Source organism: Pagrus pagrus (assembly GCF_965226575.1).
Source record: "Pagrus pagrus genome assembly, chromosome: 2".
NCBI classification, from domain to species: Eukaryota; Metazoa; Chordata; class Actinopteri; order Spariformes; family Sparidae; genus Pagrus; species Pagrus pagrus.
The window spans coordinates 27,382,852-27,409,180 of record NC_140186.1 but is presented as its reverse complement, the minus strand read 5'-3'; the positions used below and the strand labels follow the sequence as shown (position 1 = coordinate 27,409,180).

At 40.0% G+C, this 26,329-nt stretch overlaps 2 protein-coding genes across 5 annotated transcripts; both read left to right on the top strand.

Moving 5' to 3' along the window:
• Positions 1–5,299: 5,299 nt before the first annotated feature.
• On the top strand, positions 5,300–10,650 carry LOC311267401 (prostaglandin E2 receptor EP1 subtype-like). The gene is made up of 3 exons (XM_084370460.1): positions 5,300–5,541; positions 6,894–7,807; positions 9,625–10,650. Exons 2-3 carry the CDS (start codon positions 6,935–6,937, stop codon positions 9,892–9,894), a joined length of 1,143 nt encoding a protein of 380 aa, XP_084226586.1. The 5' UTR covers positions 5,300–5,541; positions 6,894–6,934; the 3' UTR covers positions 9,895–10,650.
• A 1,635-nt stretch (positions 10,651–12,285) lies between these two features.
• On the top strand, positions 12,286–24,397 carry LOC311268744 (interleukin enhancer-binding factor 3-like). Of its 4 annotated transcripts, none has more exons than XM_084372548.1 (20): positions 12,286–12,365; positions 12,886–13,027; positions 13,497–13,608; positions 14,050–14,246; positions 14,378–14,558; positions 14,662–14,815; positions 16,954–17,045; positions 18,095–18,190; positions 18,333–18,444; positions 18,533–18,630; positions 18,718–18,823; positions 18,913–19,044; positions 19,609–19,799; positions 21,198–21,317; positions 21,473–21,604; positions 22,149–22,310; positions 22,669–22,795; positions 22,890–22,928; positions 23,419–23,757; positions 23,843–24,397. In XM_084372548.1, exons 2-20 carry the CDS (start codon positions 12,921–12,923, stop codon positions 23,950–23,952), a joined length of 2,607 nt encoding a protein of 868 aa, XP_084228674.1. In that variant the 5' UTR covers positions 12,286–12,365; positions 12,886–12,920; the 3' UTR covers positions 23,953–24,397. The 4 variants fall into 4 exon arrangements, with proteins under 4 accessions (XP_084228674.1, XP_084228673.1, XP_084228672.1 ...); XM_084372547.1 differs by having other exon boundaries at positions 12,315–12,387; XM_084372546.1 differs by having other exon boundaries at positions 12,330–12,419.
• The last annotated feature ends 1,932 nt before the right edge of the window (positions 24,398–26,329 follow it).

The window sequence follows — 26,329 nt, the reverse complement described above, 5'->3', positions numbered from 1 at the left end:
CCCAAAAAGGGAAATACAGTCATTATCTACTCACCCCTGTGCCAGTGGAAATTCGGGGGAAGTTTTGTAGCTCACAAAACATTTCTGGAGCTCAACATATAAATAAACAGCTGTAACCCTTTAAGTTACATTTTAAGTGCAGGACTTTAGTGTTTTTACAGTGTGTTATAATACTTAAGTAAAGGATCTGAATACTTCCTCCACCACTGAATATGATATAAGCGTGTTTGAATCCGCCCTGCTGTGGGATTGCACTGTATCATGTTGGTTAGTTCGTAGTATCCAGGCTTCTCTATCAAGCAGCTCTTCATTTGGCATAAATGATAATTCTTTAATGAAGAACACCACAATCATCGTCCTAGGTTTACTGAGAATAATGGCTCTGAATATCTTGCTAAATGAAGTCGTTTGGAAAAAGCCGAACAAATCAAGGCCTAACTTGAACTGAGACATTTGTTCTAGCACTGAAAGAGAAAATGTTTGGTCTGGTGAAGCTTCTGCGAGGTCTAAATAAAACACCTCTCAGAATGAAAGTGATGTGCTCCAGGACCTTGAGCTTGACACATCCCTTTGAAACATTGAAGCCTTTGTTTTCCTTCACATCATGTCACATCAGACGACCGAATGGGCCAATCCACTGAAGCACTTCTGTCTAAACACTGTTCTTCTGTCTGCTCAATCGCTCCAGTGACTATAACAGGTCAGGTATGTTTCTGTGCAGGTATTTTTATTATAGGCATAACGTTGTTTAGTTTACTGTTAAAAACACTGACAAACCATCATCCTCAACAACCAAGTTGTCCTCAGTGTTGTTGGCTTCGGTTGACAAGTATTTGCTGTCACGTTATCTCTATCATTGTTGTTCTAGCTGTTGTACAGTGTTGACTGTTGCGAGGCAGGCCCTGCTATTGCCTCTTCTTAGTAACTCCAGTTCTGCAATAAAACAGCATGATTGCACTGTTTTCCCCAAAATGTTAACCTTGACCTTCAACTTGAAATCTGTGTTGCATCACCGGATGTACTTCACGTCACTATTGTACCCGGTGAACACAGGTTAAGCACTTTTTTAATGAGACTTTGCTGTTTCTCTTGCCACAGTAAGCTCTCCTCCCAGAGACATACAGTAGGCAAAACAGTAACTGAATATTAGAAATGACCTCTGGATTCCAGCCAGACAGCAGTTTTTAACAATTTGCACTACAAAGAGTGTGTGTTTCAAAGTAGCTGAACTTGTTTCTCTCCTTGACAGCTGGTTCGCCTCCCTCGGCTGAATATTCTCATGCAAACATTCCACTGTTTTTTTTTTTCTGGCCGGCCATTTCTGAGGCGCCCAGACAGATAGCATGTGGCTTTCCACTCATAATAACCAGCATCTCCTTAAAATGTCAATGAGGAATGCACGTGCACGTGACCCCATGGTTACCGTTGTTACACTGAATTCATCTCCGTGATGTTGCGTTGTTTGACTGAAACTAGCACGTTGGATTTGTGAAAAGAACCATTGTATCTGAATACCCTTGCTGTAATAAGATCAAAACAATTTTCAAATATTTGATATAATTTTTGAGAGTTAGCCTGCTGGCAAACCAAAGTCTTGTCAGCTTCAAAGCTTCTCAAATGGTAAGAAATCTAACTGACATAAAAGCATGTGCTGTGCAGACGGTTTTTGGCAAAACGGGAGATGTAACGAACCGTTAAACATTTGTGGTGGGAGAGTTTTGAGTCTTGAAGCCAAGAAGAAATACTTGTGTGCACATGCAACAAGAAAACTCATGGCTTTTTCTTTTTCAAACTTCAAGAAAACATAGCGATCACACCCTAAACTTTTCTAATCTGAAGAGCTCCTCCATCTAAGAGTGCTCAGAGGTCATCAGGTGTGCAGTCGGGGGGTTTTTTACTCTTTGTGGTCAGTGGAAGGGATGTAGAAGGAGCCTAAAACCCATAAACCCCAGACTTAGTATCGGATGAGCCAATGGGCTGCAGAGGCCAAATGGCACCATTTGTAGGAGCAATTGATGAGGAAAATGGGGGCAACAGGGTCTCCTGTCAGACCGGCAGGAAAAACACACATGGCAGCCAAACGCTTGATTGTTGCACTTAGAGTCTAAATGGGCGCTGGAAAGGAAGACAATCAGACATGGATTATCGGCTCTTTGGTCCAAGATCAGCACACACTGAAACACACCTATGTGTTAATAAAATAAATGCATCATTCCAGTATAAAATAAATCAGTTTAATTCAACACGGACTCCCTAATTTGCCATGTCTGTTCTATCTGAATTCCTTCCATGGGCTTTGAAATAAACAGTGGTTTGATCAGAACTGCTTCTGTTTTGACTGACTGTCTTTTAACTGTTATGTGAAAAAGAGTCAACGCTCTGTCCAAATGACTGACTTCCGACTTAAATATATCAACAACTACTGAATAGGTTGCTCTGAAACATAGTACAGACATTCGTGGTCCCCAAAGAATGAATCCTACTGACTCTGATAACCCCCTGACTTTCCTGTAATGCTGCTGGTATTTTGAGGTATTTTTTTGCCTTTATTATGGCTTTTTTCATTGAAATATGTCATCAAGTATCGTCAAAATTGTTGTAAAATTTGGCACAAATGTTCATGTTCTTTGAATTAGAAACTTTTCATCCAGCGCCATCATCGAGATCTGTTCATTCCCATCAGTCTCAGCGATAGGCTACTTTGTGTTAAGTGCTAATTAGCAAAAGTTGGCATGATAACATGTTAAACAACGCCACACAAGGTAAACAAAATAACTCCAAATTAGCATTGTTAGCATGTTAGCATGTTGAAGTTACCATTTAGCTCAAAGCACTGCTGTACCTAAGTAAAGCTTGAAAGAGCTGTGAGCAAGACTGCCGACCCAAAGTAAATATCAGGAAAGTGGTTCTCCATCCAAACAAATTGTGAACCCACCATGACATTACCCATTGGTTTGTGGACTACTGTTTTTAAGTTTAGAGCTGGGGAGGATGTTGTGAGTGGATCTGACTAAGAACCCAAGGACAGGCTAGCCAGAGCTGTTGAGTAGAGAGAGTCATGTCATATCCCTTTACTCCAGTGGACCATTTTTTCTAAAGCAGTGGTGGTTAGCCGCAAACACTACCAGCCCAGTACTGTAAATCAATAAATCATGTATTAACTACAAAACCCATCGTACTTCTGTCTCTCTGTATTCATGCATTTAAATCGGATGTTTAGAACGTACTGGAGCTATCTGAAGTCTCCGTGAATCACATGACAATCGGCATTTTGAACTTCCGTTGTTGCGACTCTCTCTATTCAAGGGCTCTGGTGCTTGCAACTTGTCAATCACAAGGTAGCCACGCCCTAAAGCATACCTTGCTTTAATAATTTACAAAAGGAACATCACGTTGTATTGAGGCACACTTGAAACTAGTGTTTGAGACCATAAACTCATTAGTAAAATGTTCACTGAGGTAATAGATCAAGTTAGAACTGAGGTTATTTTGTCATAAGCTTACATACAATCGATTTTTTTTTTTAAATCAGGTAAGTTGCCCTCTGCTGGCCATTAGCAAGAATGCAGGTTTAAGGCACTTTTGCACTGGCTTTGCTGTTCAGCCCCTGAAGCTCCATCCCTGTTTTATACAGTCAACTATAGACTTGAAGTAAAGATCAGGAATGTGGTTTCATGTCCGAACCAAATATATATTTTATTTAGTGTTGGGTAACATTTAGTGTTGTTGCTGCTCACTGTCTACTGGTGTCAAATGTGTTTGTCTTCTTCACCCCTTAAACGTCTCTTTCTACAGATAAGCTCTCACAAATGAACCATGTTTCCCTGTCCAACCTCACTCTATCTTCAAAGAAGTCAGTTCACATAATTGCTACTTTTCCTCCAAGTGCATGTCTTTCAAATTGAATAGATAAATAAAGAATAAAAATAAATAAAACCAATTTATGTGTCAGTGCTGACCTCCTCTCTCCACCCTGTGAACTAGCAGCCAATTTGAGATGTTGCATTAACTTTCCAAACCACAACTTGTGCAACTATGTGTCCAGCTGGGCTGCCAGCTTCCCTGTAAGATTAAAACAAACATGACCACCTGTCGCCCATATGCAGCCAGGACCAAAACCAGACATACATGGTTTTCCTGCTCAGAATGTCGAACGAACAGAAGAAAAACTGACATGTTTTCCGTAATGCAGCTGCAAAAACCTTCAGGACTAACACCAGAGTCCTTGAGAACATCTGGATCTTTCGTGTTTGTGAATATGACTTTTCCTATTAGCTTCCATAATATTCAGGTATGTGGGTCCAAAATACAAACGCAGACAAATATCTCATAATCTAACTTAAAGGTGCACTAGGTAGTTTTGGGGAAGACGAGGAAAATCTTCATCGACTGAACACAATTTCATACTGTTGTACTTACTAAATATTTGGCGGACCCTGCCACCTTTTTTAGCATCAAACAGTGTTCTGGGAACCTTATTTTCCTCTGAGAACAGCTTGTTTATTCAGTTATGGAAAAAATAATAATAGCTGAGTTTGTATTACTACTATTGCAAATATTAAGTTTGACTTTCTTCCCCAAAACTACATAGTTCCCCTTTAACATAACCTTTCTTTCTTTCTTCTTGTCTGTCTCCTTTATGATGGAGACATTTATTCTGAAAATCTCTCCAATAACAGACTGATAAGCAGCACATATATATATATATATATATATAATGTACTGCATCTTTATGGATAGATGATACCCCACAGTTTATTTAGAGCACGTCAAAAAAAAAAAAGGGGGGGGGGTAGAAGAAACTGAATCTGTTCACATCGATCCAGTCTGCAGAAAACAAGAAGCTGAACAATGTCTTCACCCCTCCAAGAAGTAAAATCCAATGTTAATCTTGTTAGCAGAGTCATGATCTGAAGTCTGAACATTATGGTGACGTTAAAAAGGTGACAAATATAGTTGTAATATCTGCTGCGATGTAAATCTAAGCAGTGCACAATGTGCTAGCTGAAGATAAAAAATGACAGTTTTGAGATAATTTCTAAGAAATGTAGGTGACACACATGAAGTGAGTAAGGAAATGAAAGAGTGCTGCTGAGTGACTGAACTTTTAATGTAAACACAGACAGCTTCAGAAGGAGCAGCAGAGGGCTGAGACGTGAACTTGACTCAGGAGGCGCGCAGCACAGCACAGCACAGCACAGCAAAGCACAGCAGCAGAGACGCCCACACACACACTGAAAGCAGAGACACAGACACAGCGTTATAAAACCTCCGCTCGGTATGTGAGTGTCAGAGGGGACACTTTACTGCCATGAAACACACCGACACGTTGAGACATGGGAAATACTCTGCAGAGGATGTTAATGTCTTGGAGTTTACCAAAAGGACAGATGCTTTCTGCTCTTAAGAAAAAGACATTTTTTCATCTGTTTGTGGACTTTGCTGGGATCATTTCATAGATCTGTCTGTTTGTCTGTGGATATCTGCTTCTGTCTACTGGTTGATCAGCTGGACTGAACAAGATATCTGAACTGGGTAGTGGTAAGTCATTTTTTCTTCATTTGAAATCTAATAATAAATAAGAATAAAGTTTAATAAAGAGATTGCCTAAATGTATAACATCTGACAATATTTTGATAAATATGACTTATAGACTTTTGTTTTATTATAGTTGTCCTGTTCATACTTTCTGACACATTGCAAAAGTTGGATACAATTTTACAAACAGGTTCCCCATAGTGCAAATCCACTTTCTAATGGCATTTTGTTCAAAACTGCCAACTTGTTAAGTGAGAGTTTGTAGCTATAGGGATGGACAGTAGGGCTATAACGTTTCTAAAACGAATAAATATGAATAATAAATAATGAATGAATAAATCAAACAAATAACATGACATGATCTGTGTATGTGCAGAAAGTCAGCTATTAGGTTTTCTTCATTTGATTCACATCACAGTAGACTCCATGATAATCAGATCTGAGACATTGTCAGCGGTCAGTTTTCTCAAAAACTCATTTTGGGGGAGAAACCCTGGTAATTGCCTTGTAGGGTTGCCGCAGTAAACTGGTTTCATGGTCTACTGTGGTATGAAAATTGGCGGTGATCACACCACTTGCTTATCTAGGGATTGGAGCTCCACCATACTAGTGTCATTAAAACAAATATTTCAAGTATGTGTCACGTTTCCTGTCTGTCAGGTCACAATATTTTAGCAAATTATGATAAAGTGTCTGTTGAACAAAAGAACACATTTTTTCCTTCCTTAATTGTATAACACTGTGATACTGTGATACATTTCTGAGACGGTTATCAAAAAATGTCACTTTTGCAGCCTTGTAAGATCAGTTTAGATAAAAGGAATAGGACTGCCTGATATTAAAAAAAATCCTCTATATGATTATGATAAAACAATATACAATATATAACAATATAACAATACACACAACAATAAACCATACTGTGTGTGTGTTGTAACTGTTATGTTCATGTGTTGATGTGTGTTTGACCTCAAGCCAAAGTAAACCTAAGTGATCAGAGTCCATCAGGCAAACTGGTCACAGCGTTAGTTAGTCGTTAAACTTAAAAGAAAATATAGCGACTGTATGGGTCGCAAATTAAATGAAGAACATAAAGATGTTTAAAGAGCTGCCAGAACAGCCTCAGAGCTCTTGCTTGCATTCTCCAAGTGTGTGGAGGGATTTCACACCATTCTTATCATTTTCACACCATTCTTAATTTAGTCTGCATGGAAACATCTGCATTCCTGATGTTCCTTCACTCATTTATTCATCATTTTTCCTTTAATTTTCACTTCTATGCATGTGCAAATCATCAAATCAACAGTTTTGTTGATCCACGGCTCATTTACTTACAAATCTTCTTTCTCTTGCAGCCTCCCTTAACTATGGACCTCATGACCTTCAGTGTTCAGTGATGTTAGCGTTGAGCCACTACAACTCCTCAGCCTCCCCGCTCCTCCCTCGGCTCTCTAATGACAGCGCAGGGAAGGTGGAGGCCCGGGTGGCTGTCGAAGAACTGTCGCAGCAGGGAAACTTCACCTTGCTGCAGCCCACCACCAGTGGTGTCATAGTCGTCATACTGTCCATGACACTGGGCATCATCTCCAACATTGTGGCCCTCTTCATCCTGGTCAGTGCATACTACCGTCAGCGCCGGCGCACCAAAGCCACTTTCCTTTTGTTTGCCACTTCACTGGTGGTCACAGACTTCATTGGCCACCTGATCCCTGGTGCCCTGGTTCTCAGACTCTACCTCTCTGGAGGTGTGGCCCCCGCAGACTTCAACTCCTCTGACAGCATGTGTCAGTTCCTAGGTGGCAGCATGGTGTTCTTCGGCCTGTGCCCACTCTTCATGGGCTGTGCCATGGCTGCTGAGCGCTGCCTGGGTGTCACCAGGCCGCTGCTGCACTCCTCCCTGGTCACCAAAACCCGCACGAAGATCTGCCTGTCTGTCATCTGGCTGGCAGCTCTGTGTGTGGCCCTGCTGCCGTGCTTCCAGCTGGGCTCTTACACCTATCAGGAGCCAGGGACCTGGTGTTTCATTTCTAACGTGCTCAGTGACACTGGGGTGGTGGATGTGGCGTTCGTGGTGCTGTTCTCCGGACTGGGTCTGACCTCACTAGCAGTGGCGCTGGTGTGTAACACCATCAGTGGACTGACGCTGGTGCTTGCTCGGCTCAGGAGGAAACCTGGCTCCCATCACTCAGCCAAGTCCCATGACATAGAGATGGTGGTGCAGCTGGTCGGCATCATGGTCACCTCGTGCATCTGCTGGAGTCCTCTGCTGGTGAGTAACAGAAAGTGCAATGAGGGGGGAGCATACAGGTCATCAATAGGTCACCTACACAGGTTAGAGATTAGAGCTCTCCTCAGGACAGTGTGTTCACAGTGTTTGATTGACAGCCCCCTCACTGTCTTGTTGTTGCACCTGTTAAGGCGGAACAACTTTCAATTTTCTTATTTGTGCATTTAGTTTGGTGACAGCATAATGTCCTAATCAACCAGGGTGACTGAAAACACCTGTCTGGATGTGCAGGGACTTTTTACTGCCCATATTTGGCTTGTGTCACGCAATAGTGTCCCAGTAAGCCCTGTCAGTGGGTGAGCATGCACAATACCACAGCACATCATTAATGATATTAATTCCACCTGTGCTTGTTGTCCTGCTTTGATAAGTCAGAATGTCTTCTGTGAAAAAGATTGACATCTGTTTCGAATAAGCTACATATTGTTGTTCTTTTTTGAAGAAACATACAGACATCGTGAGTTTGAGTGTGTGGTTTGTAGCAGCTACATCTCATATATATGCATTAGCACGCTGGTAAGGACCAGAGAGACCGTCAGCTTCTTTGTTTCATTTCTCAAAGATTTTCAATTTCCACTTGACTTTGTTGTGGAAACAATAGTTGTCAAAGAACGGGACTCAAATAGACCTGAAATAAATAAGAAATCAGTTCTAATCAGTGTCAATTCACTAGGATCATAATGAAAACCAGGGATGGAACGTAACTAAGCATTTTTTTTATTATTATTAGATACTTTGAGAATTTTACTCAAACACTATTCGTATGGCTGACTTTCACTTTTACCAAAGTCAAAAAAGTAAGTTAACATGATATCTTTACTTTTACTCAAACATGACTAAAGGCACTTATTTTTTACAACATTAATGATAACACATTGATCACTGTGATGAGTAATGCATCCAGTGTGCAATCAGCAGGAAGATAGGCTCTGCTGACAAACATTGATTTCAGATTGTGCTGCATTTTTTAACTGAGCAGATCAATACCTGCAGCATTCATACTCCCACCAAGTCTTCTTGATGCTTACACTCTTTGCCCCTGTTGTTACAACAGCCTTCCATCTGTTGTGTGTGTGTGTCCTCAGAAGTTACACAATAAACATTTGTTATTATTAATGCACAATGGATTTTTGCCAATATCCAATATGAAATATGTCGATATTTTCCAGTTCATTTTGGCTGATATATGCTCATACTTTGTTCACCTAATTGCAGAGAACATTAGGTCTCTACTGTAGTAGAAATAATGTCTTAGTAAGCCTACTGTTATTGTGTTGGCCCACTAGCAGATGCATACATTCAGTGTACACATTCACTGGGCAGAATAACTCACTTGGTCAGCGGTTCACGTCTCATATAATTCATGTGTCATGTTATCATATTGGCAGAAATGTTGATTTCATTTATTTCATTTAAACCCTTATCGGCTGATACCAATGACGTGCTGATATTATTGTGGATCCCTACTTGATTTTTAACATGCATGTGATAAAGTAATCGTAATTTGCTAAATTCTAAAGAAATAAAAAAATACTGGTATCAATATGTTGATTGTGCCATGTTTTTAACATTTTTCAGACCAGACAAAAATCAATATCGGTCCTGCCTGATAATATTTTTCTATGAGTGCTTATACACAACATCCATTTGTTGTGTATTTATAAAAAAAATACCGTTTAAGAAGCTGTTTGTTGTTGTTACAGTGCAAAGCTGAGATTTTTTGAGTAACTGTAGCTTCAGTGCAGTGTCTTTGCTCTGTCATCATGTAATCATTCCAACCACATGTTTCCTGCCTGCAGATCTTGGGCCTGATGTCAGCAATCCGCTCCTACACAGGCTCTATCGGAGAGGACCTGTCCAACTATAAAACCCTGATGGTGATGGGCGTGAGGCTGGCCACGTGGAACCAGATCCTCGACCCCTGGGTCTACATCCTGCTGCGCCGCACCGTCCTACGCAAGATCTACCTCATCGCTAAGTGCCAGGCAGGCCTTAGGGGTAACATGTTAGGCCGCTGGGAGCCCACCTCCTTCCAAAGCTCGGAGAAGAATGAAGTCAACCACGTTTGAGCTGAGGGAAAGACTGATAGTGTATTTTGTGGATGTACCAATAAACATACCAAGAACTTGGCGTACGAAGGCATGTAGCATGGGAGTCCCACATCTGGAAGGAACTTACTTTGTGGCTGTGATGGTGGAGCCGATCACATCAGACATCACTTTGACATTTCTTGGCTGGCCCACTTTAGAAATGTTAATATAATCAAAATATCTTGTGGTCAAAGTTGACCAGTGTGTTCATGGTCTGACCTTTCAAATGGAAGCTAGCTAATGCTGTGATTTTGCACAAAATATCCTAAACTTTCTCCTGTTTACTTATAATAAGTGACCATTCCTTCTTGTTATATTCTCATTTGGAAACTCATGGCCACAGTATATGAATGCAGTACTAACACGCTCTGTCCCGAGAGACTCTAAGGTGTTGTGGTTACCAGCTTTGAAAGTAAAATAAATGAGTTGCACAGTCAGTCTGTAGACACATGTGGAAGAATTGAGCTGTATTAGTGTGACCATGAGAGGGAGCTCCAGAGTAACACCAGAGGTATTTAGAGTGTATTTTTTCTGCTGAATGTATTTCATAGAGGAATGTTAATATTCAAATACTGTGGAGTTAATGTATATTTCAATTTAAATGTGCTTCCCTTGTGTTTATGCATTGCTTTATGTGAAATAGTGTAAGATTTTATAAGTTAATACTTGAATTGTACCCTCAATTTACTGAGGATATGTAAAGAACTTTAAATTGAATGCAAATAAAACAATGCAATGTGACCTTATTCTGAATGTTTGCATTTATTTTGGACTAATATTTTTATGCTGAATAAATATGACCCTGTGTGTAGTGTGTTGTATGTATTATATATTAGTCACATTGCGAGTTACACTCCTGTAAACACTGGCAGAACTTCTTTGATCAGTGTCAGAGTGAAATACAACAGAGTTTATATTGCTGTACTGCAGTATTCTCTCAGAGCGATCTTCTTACTCAAGTATTAATGATTAAAATCTGTACTTTGGGTTTTGCATGAGTACACTGTAAAGAATTCAGCGCGATGACAGTTTGATCTGCAGCAGGGATTTCCTGCAGTCATTCTGGACTTCAATTAGGCGACAGTGATGACAAACAGAAAAGGATTATCCACAAAGGTCATGCAGATTAATAACATATTAAGCCAAGAAGATCGTTTCAGCAAATCATTTGTTGCATTCTTGATTCAGCCGCCTCTTCCAGTAAGCTGATTCCTTACTAGGGCAGGTGTGTAGTCCGGTGGCCCTGCTGTGAGTAAACTTTACATAAGGCGCAGTGCATCAATTAAATTCTTTTATTAGCAGTTTCCCATTTCATCTGTTTCCTCCCCTGCATGATCTCTTTCCAATAACATTCACATGATTTGCAGCTGCAAAATTCTTTCCTTCTTATTTTCACAACCCTATCTGCCAAACTGAAACTGTTGGAAACAGCCAGTAATATCTTATAGCCCACTTTGATGTGTTTCCACCATGAGAAGTGCTCATGCAGCACTGTGCTGGTCTGTAAATGGCACAGAAAATGGTGTATTCTATATAACAGCTACAATAATAACACATTTGCAGTGCTGAATGAAGTATTCATGCTTTTACTTTTATTTAAGGTAAAGTACCAATACAGTACATCAATCTAAAAGTACAAGTAAACGTCCTGCATGAGAAGTCCTACATAATTATAAGAACAGAACTCAGGAACTCATTTCATCCCTGTGACAGATATATTTTTGTATATGCTATTATTCAGTTGTTAATACTGAAGCATCAGTGTGCACAGTAATTACAAAATGTACTGTGTGCTGTTAAAGCCAAAGTTTTAACTGCTTTATTAAGGCTACAGATGGTTTAGGTTGTTTAGTCCAGTGGACTAAAAACATAAATTAAATAAAAAAGAGACTTTTGCTTTATTTTGGTATATAATGGAAAATAAAATAAATAAAATCATGTGAGAGGTTTAGCGAGGAAATTAGTCTTTGGTGGAACGGCTAGAAACTTGTGGACATCTGAGATGTGGCAAGAGGCCCCAACACTGCTTTGCTGTGTGAGGTCACAAGGTTATTAGTATCTGCTCATGGTAATATAACTGAAAATGCTGAGCATGTAATGATGCACTGTGTCAAATATAACGAGGAGAGTTTGAACAAAGGTTGAGAGGAGACAGAGGAGGATGGAGGACAGCCCACTGGGAGCTATTAGAGAGAAGGACACAAAGAAAGATGTCATGTATTTCTTTAACACCAGATTGTTTAACAGAATATAGTGTTTCTCATGATAAATTATTTTTTTGATTTATATTTGTTTTATTTTTTAGTTCATATATCCATGTAAACGAGTTCCTGTGTTACATCCTCCGGTACGCTAGGTGGCGGTATGTATCTAAAAGCAATGCGCGAAAACACGCCAAACAGACGAAGAAGAAATCAGGGGACCCTCTGCAGGTTGACGGCAACAAAAAGGTGGCAACATTATCGCGAAAAGGTGTACACCTGTTTATTCACTTGTTAACAAAGGTGAGCGCTAACTGAACAATTAAACGTGGACAGGAGTCAGTGGCATTGTGCGAAATGGACAAAAATGGCACTGGCACGCTGTCCAATGTAAGCTAGCCTGCTAGCATAAAGTGGGCGGTCAATGCTATAAACATTAGTTAGCTAGCTAACTGGCTGTCCTAGCGTTTGCAGCACCTTACTTCAACATGACCTGAAGGTAAACTGTGTGATTATTGCACAGCTATATTCGATCATGATCGTTTAGTTTGAGCCGAAAAAATTACAAATGCACACCTTGCTTATCTACAATAAGACGAATAGCCTCAGTCTGCTGAGCAAGTCACCTGCGTAACGTTAGCAAACAGCTACCTGCACGAACACGCATGCGGACAACTTGATGTCATTCATGACATTTGATTGGGGTGGTCTTATACCGCAAATTATCGACCAGTTCGAGGACTAATAAAGGGGTTTCCATCTAAAACAGGCGGGGTCTGGCTTGGGTCTGCAAGTCGTGACAACATGGCCGCTGCTTCAGCGTGGGATGAGCATCAGGCGTACGAGGAGCTGCTGTACTGGGACAGCCTCATTCAACAGGGCCACCAGCTCCTCCCGCATGACTTTGACAGGTACACACACAGCATGTACTACGTGGTTAACTAAATGGTGCTAGACGAAAATGACACTTGCATGAAGACGATTGAATTTGTATGGCACATTTCATCACAAGTGAACTCTGTACTTTACATTCCAATGCATACAAGTAACATAAAGAGGAAAATGCAGCTTATTAAGTATGTTTAAAAGACCAATATTAACAAAATAGTAATAAAATACAAAGTAAAAGACATAAAAAACTGATAAAGTGTAGAACATCAAACGTAAACACACACATACAAGTTAATCAAATGTCTGAGAAAATAAAAGGTTTCTGTTTGTCTTTGAATTTGGGCACAGTTGTGACAGATCAGATAATAAATGAGCCAATGACAAACACTGATTGTTGTGCTTGGCACTCTGTTTCACACGCCTGCTATTGACATGAAAGCTGGCACCCGTCTTCTGAGTTGCCCTCATTGTGTCATTTGGCCCGTACAGGTACGAGGAGCTGCGTTACTGGTATGACTGCCTGTGCTATGAGGAGGAGCTGAGACAATACCATGACTACATCGCTGCTATTGAGGAGATTGAGGACACGCGGCATCATGAGGTTCTTGTTTCAGCTTCTTACCTGAGTCATTTAATCCACTTTGTGAAAAAAACACCACACTAAGACTGAACATCTAATGCTTTCCATCACATCTTTGTTTCCTTTGTACTTTATAAATATGGCTCTTCCTCTTGCACAAAAGCTGTATCTGATGCATGTTGATGTTTCTTTTTCCAAGGGTTTTTTTTATCATGCACTTCCGAACTGTTGCCACTAATAGTATACTTCCCTATCTTATTTTTTTATATATATTTTTTGCGTGAGATTGCTTTTTCACTGGAGTACATTAAAGTAGCACAAGACTGAATAAGTAATTCAGTCTATTTGTTACAAAAATAAATTATTAGTATATGACTACAATATAAACTTAAGCTACATTTGTTCTCATCTACACTAAATTGTTATTTTCTTTGACATAAATTGTGTTATTTCCTCATTAAGGAACCTGTGGCTCCCCCGGTGCACATTCGATCACAATACGATCGGCATGTGATGGCTAAACACTCTGAAGTGTACCCCTCACCAGAGGAGCTGGAGGCGGTGCAGACGATCGTCTCCCATGTGGAGTGCGCTCTTAAGACGGTGTCTGACCAGATGGATGTTCCAAAAGATGACAAAGAAGATACAGAGGCAGAGAGGTGAGCGATGCGTCCAAATGGTTTGTTGCAGTTGTCCTAATGATTTAAAAAGTATATCAAAATCCTTTACCCAAACAGTTTTTCCCTTTTAATAAATATAGTTGTCTTTATTCTTTTTTTCCTCCTCACAGTGCAAGTAGTGATTCAAAGGAGCGTGTTCTGCGTGGAGTTATGAGGGTCGGTTTGGTGGCTAATGGACTGCTACTGAAGGGCGACAAGGAGCTGGAGCTGGTGTTGCTCTGCTCAGACAAGCCTACTATTACCCTGCTTAAGCAAGTGGCTGAAAAGTTGACTGCGCAGTTAGAGTTAAATGTGAGTACCTAGAGTCGTTTTATATCATCATCCAAATTATTTTTGTTTCTTAGACATTAAGATCCCCTCTTTGCCTTCCTAATGTTTTGTTCCTCTTTAACAGGAGATTTCAGCGGGGACATATACAGTAAGCCAGTGTCCAGGGGATGCAGCCATTGCTGTGACAAGCACCAAGTCGATCCTGACTCTCACTATCCACATGACATCACCTCTTGTCAGAGTTGTGCCAGAGAGTGCGACCGAAGAGGAAACAGAAGGTACATATGTTGGTCCAGCCTCCGGCTAGACATCAGCTACCACAGGCCTGATCTGTGTGTTCTCAGTATGCAGACACTGTACCGCTCCACTGATCTGTAACACTGCACTGCCAATTAAAACGCCACTCGTCCATCCTCATCTCATTGAACCTCAGTGGAGCTTGTACAGTGACTGTCTCAGACCAATGCCAGTGAACAACCAATGAATGTTGGCTCTTCACTCGCTCGAGAGTCCTGTCGTCGTCTTGTGATAAACTGGAATTTGCCAGCACTACACATCCTCTTTAGTCGCTGATACCTTCTGCACTTGTTGTTGATAACAATGCCAGTCATAAAAACAACTTTGTTTATTCTTGTTAATTGTTTTCATGTTTTTAAGTGAAGGCATTTCAAGAATAACAAGTTAAAGCGCGCAATGCATGTACCTGATGCTGAACATGTACATTTGGCACCAGCTGCAGCAAAACTGATCAACAATGAGAAGAAGCAAAGAGAATTAAAATTTGACCAGACAGGAAAAAAGTACACAAAAACGTAATCATCGTTCAAGGATTGATGTGTTGGTTAGTGGAGTGTTTGTCAAGCTTGAGCTGTATTCACATGGGAGTCTAAAGTTTTAGTGAGATATTAAAAGGTGAGGGGGAGTTTGCCAAAGCCCCATTTACAGAACCATACCGGTCTGAGTGCAGTTTTAGTCCATTTGCTGCACTGCACACTGGGGCTGCACATTGAAAATGATGGCACAATTTTGATTGTGATGCCAGCTTCCACCATCCGACTGGATCAGACAAAGTATTACTGACACTTCATGTTTGAAGGGCTTACTCTGTTGCTTCAAATCAAGCACTCCCTGTTAGTCAGGTGTTTGTCATGACTAATGGTAAACCTTTTATAACACAAGGGTTGATGGTACAAATACATCTTAGAGGAAATAATAATACATTTAATTTATATTTAAAAAAGAGAGGGAAGCTCAGGGAGCTACTATGGCTGAGCATATGGTTAGCTCACCAGCTACAGCAGTTCACATCTGGTCCTGTTAGCAGTCATGTAAAAGTACCAATACTTAAATGTGTATATATATAAAAAAAAAAAAATACTCCGTTTCAAGTAAGCATCATGGATTTGCAGCCTGAAGTGCAACATGAAAAAACAGGTTTACCAGCACTGTATCGATGAAAAATCATAATCATCAGGACAGCAAATAAAAACAATACAATGACTACCATCATCCTCCTAAAAAAACTTTGACCACCATAAATTCTGGATTAACATCACTCAATAATAATAATCATCCGTAACTTGTCCAGTGAGTGTAATCAGTTAGCATGAACATATGATTATCATCGCTTTACAGAACATCAACAAAACTTTTCTAGCGGTAGAAACATTGATTACTCATATTTCCAAATGATAATTTCAGTAAACCTTTATTGTGATTATAACTTTGGCTATTATTGTGCAGCCCTCTTTCAAGCATATTTTACTACTGGCCATCTGTTTCTCAATTTTTAATCTGTCGTACCGACAGAAACCTAAAATTTGCTGAGGATAGATCAGAACAAATGTATTTGTAGTGTAGAAAATGAGCTTAAACTTGCGCTATGCTGGTATGGCCCTTTGTTTCTGATCTTTCATAAAGCCTGTTTAAGCCACATTTGGATCAGGGACTACATCAGTTTTGCTGCAGTGTGGGGCAGACGTGAAAAACTCTAAATGCTTGTGGTTTACAACTGATTGCCTTTTAGTTTGTCAAGTTTTTTAGGAACGCTGGACCTTTGACCAACTGGACACACTGTCTCAGGAGGGGGGTAAAGCAGCAAACCCAAGCCGAGGGGCTGAGGGAACGGGGTATTTATTGTTGACCCAGTGCAAACATTAACGACATGCAATGTTGCAAATACTACCGTGTCTTAATGACAGTCTTAACATCCACTTTCACAGTAGAAAAGTTAGCTGGGATCTGTGACAGGTGATTATTTTACTTGTTGGGACCAAAGATTTACACGTGACGTACTTGGGGCCCCCTTTCCCTGCTGCTGCTGGTTTGGGGAAAGCTGCTCCTCCCTGAGCTGTGAGACAGAGCCGACCCCCTTGGTCAAACTGTACCTTTTCTTCTTACCCCACCTCGTCAATAGAAACGCGAACAGTCAACGATCCGCCGGACGTACTGGACAGGCAGAAATGCCTATCTGCCTTGGCGTCTCTCCGCCACGCCAAGTGGTTCCAGGTTTGCATTCACGTCCTTATTTGTACGTAAGGTTGTTTCTTTGAACTGTCTCTATTATTTTCTCTCCATTTAAAGAGAGTAACACTGTTTAACTGTTCTCTCAGTTGTTGTTGATTTAGACCATAATCTTAAAGGGGACCTATTATTCTCATTTCCTTATTTATATTATTCTGGCCCTTTATGCTCCTTAGTTCATGCTTTGTCTGAAACACTCCACTTAAGCTCCTGTCTCTTTAAGGCGTCCCTCCCTGAAAGGCAACTTTCCTCTGATTGGACAAACTTGTAGAAGACCACACACGGGCATCACCCACTGATCTGATGGCGACTTGAGCACCGCCTCATCCTCTTGCCAGGAGGCAAGAGGATCCAGCGGAGAGAGTTCAGATAATACAGCCACTATAACTGCACGGGTAACTGAGCTAACGACAGCTAACGATATGTTAGCAGCAATTAGTGGCTACTTTAAGCAACAAGTAAAGCATCTGTCCATCATGAGACTTCGCAAATCACTGAGAGTTCAGTCAGAGCAACATCGGAGTCAGGTTGTCATTCAAAAAAAATTATTGAAAACTTAGTATTAAGAGCAGTCCTTAGCTAAAGCTTAGCGTTTTGCTCACAAGAATACTTTTTAAATACATTAACCTCATTTGAAACTTCAGCTGTATTAATGTAATAATGTTGTAACTTTATATTTGACAGAAAATAAGGAAATGCATAATAAGTCCCCTTTAAAATGTCAGAAGTTTGAGTTTTAGTTATTTAGTCATGAAGAGTGATCTTCTGATCCATACCAATGACTGATTTGGAGAAATCATTGGTATCGACTACAGCATATAATTTGATTCATTAAAATGTCCTCTGTCAGACTGAGCTCTGTCAGTATCAACTCCACTCCTGTTTGAAAAGTCGTTTCTGTTGACCAACAAACAGCTTGTGGATAAAAGTGTGTAATCATTTGTATTAGACTTGTTCTGACCTTTCCATGCTTTGTTTTCGGGGTCAGAAACAGAAGCTCCTCTGACTTAACTGGCTTTTGTTTGTGTCTCCAGGCCAAAGTCAACGACCTGAATTCTGCCGTCGTCGTGATCCGGCTCATGAGAGACTTGTGTAACCGTGTTCCTACCTGGGCACCACTCACAGGATGGGTGAGTAGACGTTTGTTGTAGTTGTGTATAAACCAGCACAATTTTTAGCAGCTTTGTGATAAAAATGTTGACTTTTTTTCTTTTAATGGTGTAGCATCTTGAATAAATATTGTCTCTATTTTCTGCTTTCATGTCCATGTAGCCTCTTGACCTGCTGGTAGAGAAGGCGATTGCTACATCTGAAAGGCCAATGGGTGCGGGGGAGTCATTGCGTAGGGTTTTGGAGTGTGTAGCATCTGGAATCCTTTTGGAAGGTGAACTTTTTATTCAGTTGTCAAACCAGCATGGATGTTGATTCACTGGCATTAATATTAATGTACTAATCTAACTATGTGTGCTAAGACGGCCCTGGAATTAGAGATCCATGTGAGAAGGACGCGGTCGACGCCACAGCAAATCTGACTCCACAGCAGCGTGAAGACATCACACAGAGTGCTCAGGTAAGATAAGGCTGCATAAACATGCAAGCACCCAAGCTTATATTTTAAAACCCTCAAAATAGTACCTAACTTCTATGTTTTCCTTAGTTTGCCTTGAGGCTCTGTGCGTTTGGACAGATGCACAAGGTGTTGGGGATGGACTACAAACCTATAAAGCCACGTAGATCAATGGGAGCCAGCAAAGATGGCGCATGTACGTAATGATGTGTCCTTTCCCCTTGATGTGCAGTTCCCCTTAATGAAAGGATTTGTTCTCAGATTTGTTTCTGTTGTCTTGTGCAGGCCAGATACCATCTGCCGGCCTGCCAGCTAAGAGACCTTACACAGAGGTGGAGAAGGAGGAGGATGAGCCCCATCTCAACAGCAAACAGAGGAAGTATCTCAAGTTCCAGAAGCGCTTTCAAAGGAAATCATGTTAGTAATGAATATATTATATATATTATGAATATTACTGTGACCTGCTGACATATTGAAGAATGTTTCATGAAAATCAACTTTTAACTCTATGACAAGTACATTATGTACACAAATCCACATGCAATGGTGCAAGTTTATTGTGAACACTTAGCTAAATGTTAAGCAGTCTAATACCTCTACAAATTACCAACAATAATGTGCATGACTACTGAAGCAAATTAGCGCAGAGCAACATGTTTTTATATTTCTGTACTTTTCCACCTAAGTCGTGAGAGTACAGAGTCATGGTGTCAACAGTGCTAATGCTTCTTAAGGTTGACTTGACTCATAAGTGTTGTTTTTAATTACACTGAATCAGGAATATTTTGACAATAGAAACTGTTTTAATAGTAAAAATTATGTTTTGCAAATGTTCCTCCCAATTAAACAATTATTTTATTATTATTATTATTTAAATGACGAATAAATATTTTTGTTTGTTAAATCTCCAGAATTATTGAATTTATTCTGCTCATATTATTTTCTCTTGGCCTTTTCTCCACCTGTTTCTTTTCTCCGTAGTCACAGATGATTTTAGTATGAATGCTGTGATGCGCCTGAACCAGTACAGACCTGGTCTGGAGTACCGACTTACTTCTCAAACTGGTCCGGTCCACGAGCCAGTCTTCACAATGGCTGTAGATTTAAATGGGAAGACCTACGAGGCAACAGGGCCCTCCAAACGAGCAGCCAAGCTTAATGTAGCCACCAAGGCAAGACTCCTGTATTTCTATATTGTATATCTATATTGGTTGCCTTTAAGTTGCATTATTATGAAAGATAGTCTCCTAACTTACCTGCATGGCAGCTCACTTATCGGTTACAATGATTAACGCATTTTTATGTCTTTGTACCAGCAGTAGCCATGGCTGAAGGCCTTATGTCATCTGGTTGTACATCCCTCTGTCCCAGCCTTGTGAATGCAACATGTGAGGAACACCTTGAGGGAATTTCTTAAAATTTGGCACAAATGTCCTCTTGTTCAAGGATGAACTTGTACGATTTTGGCAGTCAAAGTCATTGTGACCTCAGAAATCAAGTCTTTTGCCATAACTGAACAACTCATACGCTAATTATGACATAATTTCACACACATGTCTAATTGAATAGAATCACTTGATGATTTGTTTTAAAGACTGGTCTGGCCACTGATTTGTCTCTTCCGCCATTTAGTGTCGTCACCATTTCTGCAGCGGCAACATTGTTCAGATTTTACATATAAGACATTGGTTACGACAATAGCCTGACTTGATAATGGAGAAAAAAACTTGACCCTCAGTCACATTTCAAGTGATGAAGTAGTGAAGTACTGTGTAATATACTAACGTTGCTGTACTAGAGTTACATAGAAAGTAAAGTTAATGTAGAAAATCATTTACTTATTAGGACAGCTTGCATTGAAACTTGTCTTCTTTCTGTCTTCCAAGGTCAAATTCACTGTGCCATCATAAAGTTCTGCAAAACCATAAGACCATATTTCACACTATGAACTAACAGTGCACACACTTACAAACATACAGCAGTAGTTCACCACAAGTTCATTGGCTTTTGTGATATTGGGCTATATGTTGTTGTCCGCACCACGTAACAAAGCTCCGTCAGTCCTCTGTACTCTGTAAGACATGCTCTGAGTGAAGGCAACATGTTTCTCCCTGGAAATTATTCACTGGAATCACTCAATCATTTTGTACAATATAGTGATGACTTCTTCTTTGCCAAAACATAAATTGATAGCTGTTATTAAATTACTTGAAAGGCTTCACTGCATAAAATATTCAAAGGCTTTATTAGTCTGGACAGAAATGGATGTGAACTGCAACTTGACTCCTGTGTGGAGGCATACAACCGCTGTTAGCAAGTTAGCTTATTGTTGGTCTCACTGAAGTGAACTGATTTGCTCTCAGACATGTCACTTACAAAAACCAAAGCGTTTATCTTCACTACGTCCGTGACAGTAAACTTCTCAAACTTCTACCCAGCTATGCTCTGCTTAGTTTATATTTTCTTGTTGTGATAACAGTTTTTTTTTATCAGTGACAGCCCCCACTGGAGATGTGAATGAGGGAAGAGTTGTTGCTGTCAGTTAATCTTTTGATTTTTGTCATTTACAGGTCCTACAGGATCTCGGCCTTCCAACAGGTTCAGAATCTAAATCAGAGTCCAGTGGTAGCACTGAAGGCATCGTGGAATCAGTGAAAGCTGCTTCAACGGCCTCAACTACATCAGAAGATGTATGTACCGCAGTTCCTCCCTCTGGATTTAAAAACATCCATAGAACTTAACATTTTGTTTCCTCAGAAAGAAAAAAAAAATCCATGTGAGATGTTCTTGAGTTAAGCATGTATGTGAATTTAAGAGCCATTGTTTGTCCACTTGCTATGAACAGAGCGGTCAGGGTCCTATCTTGACCAAAAATGGCAAGAACCCTGTGATGGAGCTGAATGAGAAGCGCCGCAGCCTTAAGTACGAGCTGTCTGCAGAGACCGGGGGCTCCCATGAAAAGTGCTTTGTCATGGAGGTGAGTCAGCAGTATCACTGGCAACATCAGTCTTTGCTTTCCAAATGTGAGGGAGGGAATCAAAGACTTTAATAGACATGGGTTGACATTGAATTTGCTCAGTGCAGATTTTTGTTTGAACCTCAATAACAATAAATGAGAAGCAATTCTTATTTATTTTACTCTTATTTTGTCTTGGCGCAAGAACAGAAATCAAAGTTCATTTAACCTAACATTACGTATGTACGTTATGTTCCACTGTCTGCCGTCACTGTACCACAGCACCACAATTGAGAAGCGTTCACATATTCAAGCCTCTCTCTCTTTTAAGTTGTCTGTGACCTTCTCTAAAGCCTGTTAGTTCTCTATTTAACTTGATCGTTGTCTAAAACTGTGCCAATTTGGGTTTTTGAGTTTGAGGGGAATTGTCTGGAAAGTCCTTTAAAAGTCTTTAGAGAACAAGGTGTTTAAGAAGATGTGGGAACCCTGATTTGTTAAGTGTTATGAATGTCAATTTTCAAAGGTATTTAAACTTTGATCTGCCGTCTTTTTTCCTGTCGATCAGGTGGAGGTCGATGGGCAGAAGTTCAAAGGGAGAGGCTCCAATAAGAAGGAAGCAAAAGCCTTCGCTGCCCTCGCTGCTCTAGAGAAGCTTTTCCCAAATGATAACGAAGTGCCAAATGTCAACAGAAATCCTGTAAAGAAAAAGGTCACCTACACAGACATGGTAGGTTATTTACTCAATGATAAGATCTCTGATTGATCTTGTTTAAACCTTGAAAGCTCCAAACCAGTTGGTGTATTTTCATTAGTGTAAACTGAATGCACACATGGTGGTCCAGCTTTTAAATTGATAAAACTTGAATAAAAAACAAAGTTCTTCAATTATATATAAACATTTTAACATCCCTAAAGAATACATGCTCACTACTTCAAACAATTAAAAGAATTTATAGATGAAGACGAAAGGTAAAATTCCCCAACACATTACCTACTGCATGCACATCTCCACAAGAGCATATTCTGTCACCTAAAAGCCTGCCTTGCTCTTTACATAAAATATTCTGCCGCTTCCTCTCCAACAGCACATCCCAGGCTTCGGCACCATCCGTGGTATTCCTTCGGACTCCGGGTCTCGTGGCTGGGGTCCCAACAGAGGTCGAGGAAGAGGCCGGGGCAAACCGTTTCCTCCAGGACCCAGCTACAACAAGAGTAAGGAATTTTACACTCACAAAGTGTTGACTTGGACTTCAAACACCTGCAAGGAAATTAACTAAATAGTCTTTCCTTTCCTTCATTTTAAAAGCCAACTACAGTTATGAGAGCAGCACCGGCTCAGGCTATCGTAAGTATTCACTGTGTGCAGACTGACTTTAGGTTGTTGTAGTGAATTGTTTTTGTTTTGCAACTCAATTAAACAGAAAAGGAATAATTGCTCTCCAAATACATCATTCCTATTTTATTTAAAAGTTAAGTGAAGCTAAAAAAAGTAAGTTCCAGTGCACTATACTTGGGGAAAACAACAAGCCATAAAGTCACGGAGAAACATAGCTTATTTTATAAAATACACCCATCCCCTCAAACAATTACAACTTGATTCCCCTCTAAGCAACCTTATTTAAGCATTAAAAGTGATCATCTTTATAGTGCGCATATCTATATTATATTCTATGTACCATATACTGTACTGTTCCTGTTGATGTGTACATTTTAGATTGTACCGAGCATGTGTTTGTTTGTTTTTGGTTGTTTCATGTTGAAGGAAATTGTTATAAACTAAAGATTTTACATAGATTGCTCGGCATAATCCTGCTCTTGTTTGAACTGCCTTGTAGATAAACTTTATGGTAACAACGCAGCCAGCAACACAACCAGAGGCGCTAGCTCCACTGGATCAGGCGGCACCACGGGCTACGGCACCTTTTACCCAGAGAGCAACACATTCTCCTCCCCACCCATCTCCAGCTCCGACTCCACTACCACAAAAGGGGGAAACTACCAGTCCATGCCTCCTCCCACCGACCAGGAGAGCCCCTACAGCTATGGGTATGGAGATGAGAAGAAGAAGATGCTGACCCAAAGTCAGAATGAAGGCCAGGGAGGAGGAGACTATTCTATGTACAGCACAGCTTACCCTAGCTCAGTGACGGGTGGGCAAGTTTATAATAATTATGGTGAGTAAAGATGTTGTAATATCCTGTTTTAAGAGAAAATACTTTAGATAAGGGAACTAAGCATTGGTTTGATCTCACTCTGCAGGATGGGGGAATCAGTCGTCCTGGGAGAATCAGCAGGGGTATGGCGTGTACCAGGGGTTCGGAGGACAAAGCCAGGGCTCATACTCTGGATATGGCGACACAAATTATTAACCTCATGTGCAGCCTCTCTCACCTCACTATGCCATTTATTGGCTCTGACTTTGTCCACCCTTGACGATGACCTGGGATAACCACTCCTGAAAAGGAAGAAAAAGTATTTGTGTTGTCTCTGAAACTGGAATTCTGCTGTTTTTTGTTTTCACCTCACTTGTTAGTTCTTGGACATCTGTAGGTGACAGAAGGAGTTTTATCTGGTGGAAGTCTACCTGTTTTAAATGCAGCATCCCTCATGTCTGTGTTGACGTGTGTTTAAAAAAAAAAAAAAAAAAAAGACATACCTGTTTTATCATTATGTTTTTTTGTTTCTGAGGTTGTTGTTTTTTTTAATCTAGTGTACTGGTTCTGTATCAGTATGTTATTGTTTTTATTGAAAGCTGCTTGTAGTTTTGAACTAAAGATTTATTCATTTCTGTGTCACATAAAATGCTTTTTATGACCATAATTTTGCAGAATTGCTTTAAACAAGTACAAAGTACACAGTTTTAGAATTTAGAGCCAGGCTCCCCAAAGTTGTCCCACCATTAGGGTCAGTTTGGCTGGCCAGATGGTTCTGATAAAACAAAGATTAATTTCAAATTTATATTTCAAATGTGTTTATTCTGCCAAAAATGCTCATTACATAAGTAGGATCCTTCATTATTTTTCATAATCTGAGCATGGCGTGCAGAGTCACACTTTGTGCAGGAAGTCAGTCAATTAAGGTAACTTGAGATGTGTGTGTGTGTGTGTGTGTGTATGTATGTGTGTGTGTGTATATATATATATGTATTGTGTATATATATGTATATGTGTGTATTTATATGTGTGTGTGTGTGTGTGTGTGTGTGTGTGTGTAGAGAGAGAGATGGATATAGACATAGAGAGATAGTGATGGATATATAGAGAGATAGATGGATATAGAGATAGTGATAGAGATAGATGGATATATAGAGAGATGGATATAGAGATAGTGATAGAGAGATTGATATAGAGATAGATAGCGATAGATATAGAGATAGATAGCAATAGAGAGAGATAGATGGATATAGAGATAGATGGATGATATAGAGATAGTGATAGAGAGAGATGGATATAGTGATAGAGATAAATAGATAGCAATAGAGAGAGAGATGGATGGATGTAGAGATAGATGGATGATATAGAGATAGTGATAGAGAGAGATGGATATAGTGATAGAGATAAATAGATAGCAATAGAGAGAGAGATGGATGGATATAGAGATAGATAGTGATAGAGAGAGAGATAGATGGATATAGAGACTGATAGAGAGATGGATATAGAGATAGATATATATAGAAAGAGATGGATATAGAGATATAGAGAGATAGATGGATATAGAGATAGTGATAGAGAGATATAGAGAGATAGATGGAGCAATAGAGAGAGATAGATATAGCGATAGAGATATACATAGTGATGTATAGATATAGATATTCCTCACATCAGTGTTTCTGGGGACGTTTTGCAACATGTGAGTGGCTTCTGCATGCACACTCAGGTGCTTTGCAGTATCAGCCAGTGTAGCATGTACGGTCTCTCTGTACAGCTATGTGGCTAGCAAAGATGGGGTGAAGCCTGACTGACCCCTGTGAGGAAATCGGGTCATTATAGATGCAAAGGTACTCTGATTTCCAAGGGACAAATTGAAAAGGACGCAAGCACAAAAATACAATGTCAAGTAGGGAATATAGTGGTAGGTGAAAGAACTGTAAATGCAAAGTGCCACTGTTTACAGCAGTCTCATAGTCTGCTTTGTATTCAAGACATGGAATATAAACTATATACAAAAGGGAATGCACCTCCACTGAAGCCTTTAAGCCTGCAATGGGAATGAATATCTTGCTGTTTGCTTTATCATCCTGAAGACATACAGTAACATTCTTAGTGGTTATTGAAAGCTTTAGCTCAACAAAATCAGTATTACAGAGCAACCATATTTGTGTGATTACATGTAGCGTAGTAGCATGAATGCACTAAAACAAAGATTACGTTATGACTATGCATCCTGCAAACAGCTGTTTTAAGGAGATAAAACATAACTGTCACTTGATTCCAAAACAAATGCACGCATGAGCTTTATCAAGATCTTGATAACAGGAGTCAGTGTGACACTGTTGTCAACAGGGACCGCCACAGTCAACAAAAAATGACAACTACTTTTAGCTGCTTTATTATTGCACTGATACAAAAGAAAACAAAAAACTTAAATAGATTTTAAAATGTGCTAAAAATTGAAACAAGAAGGGCTTAGATATATCCTGACCTTCAGTCCCTCATATGAGTCAAGCACCAAGAGCATTGGATCCTACATTTCCCATGATGCCACTCTCAACAGGGGTTATTTTTTTAAACATTGAAAGCTTCCTCC

Coding starts and splice junctions, on each gene's coding strand:
- LOC311267401 (XM_084370460.1), top strand. CDS start 6,935: ATGTTAGCGTTGAGCCACTACAACTCCTCAGCCTCCCCGCTCCTCCCT. Junction 7,808..9,624: donor TCTGCTGGAGTCCTCTGCTG/GTGAGTAACAGA, acceptor TCCTGCCTGCAG/ATCTTGGGCCTGATGTCAGC.
- LOC311268744 (XM_084372548.1), top strand. CDS start 12,921: ATGGCCGCTGCTTCAGCGTGGGATGAGCATCAGGCGTACGAGGAGCTG. Junction 14,247..14,377: donor GAAGATACAGAGGCAGAGAG/GTGAGCGATGCG, acceptor TCCTCCTCACAG/TGCAAGTAGTGATTCAAAGG. Junction 14,559..14,661: donor CTGCGCAGTTAGAGTTAAAT/GTGAGTACCTAG, acceptor CCTCTTTAACAG/GAGATTTCAGCGGGGACATA.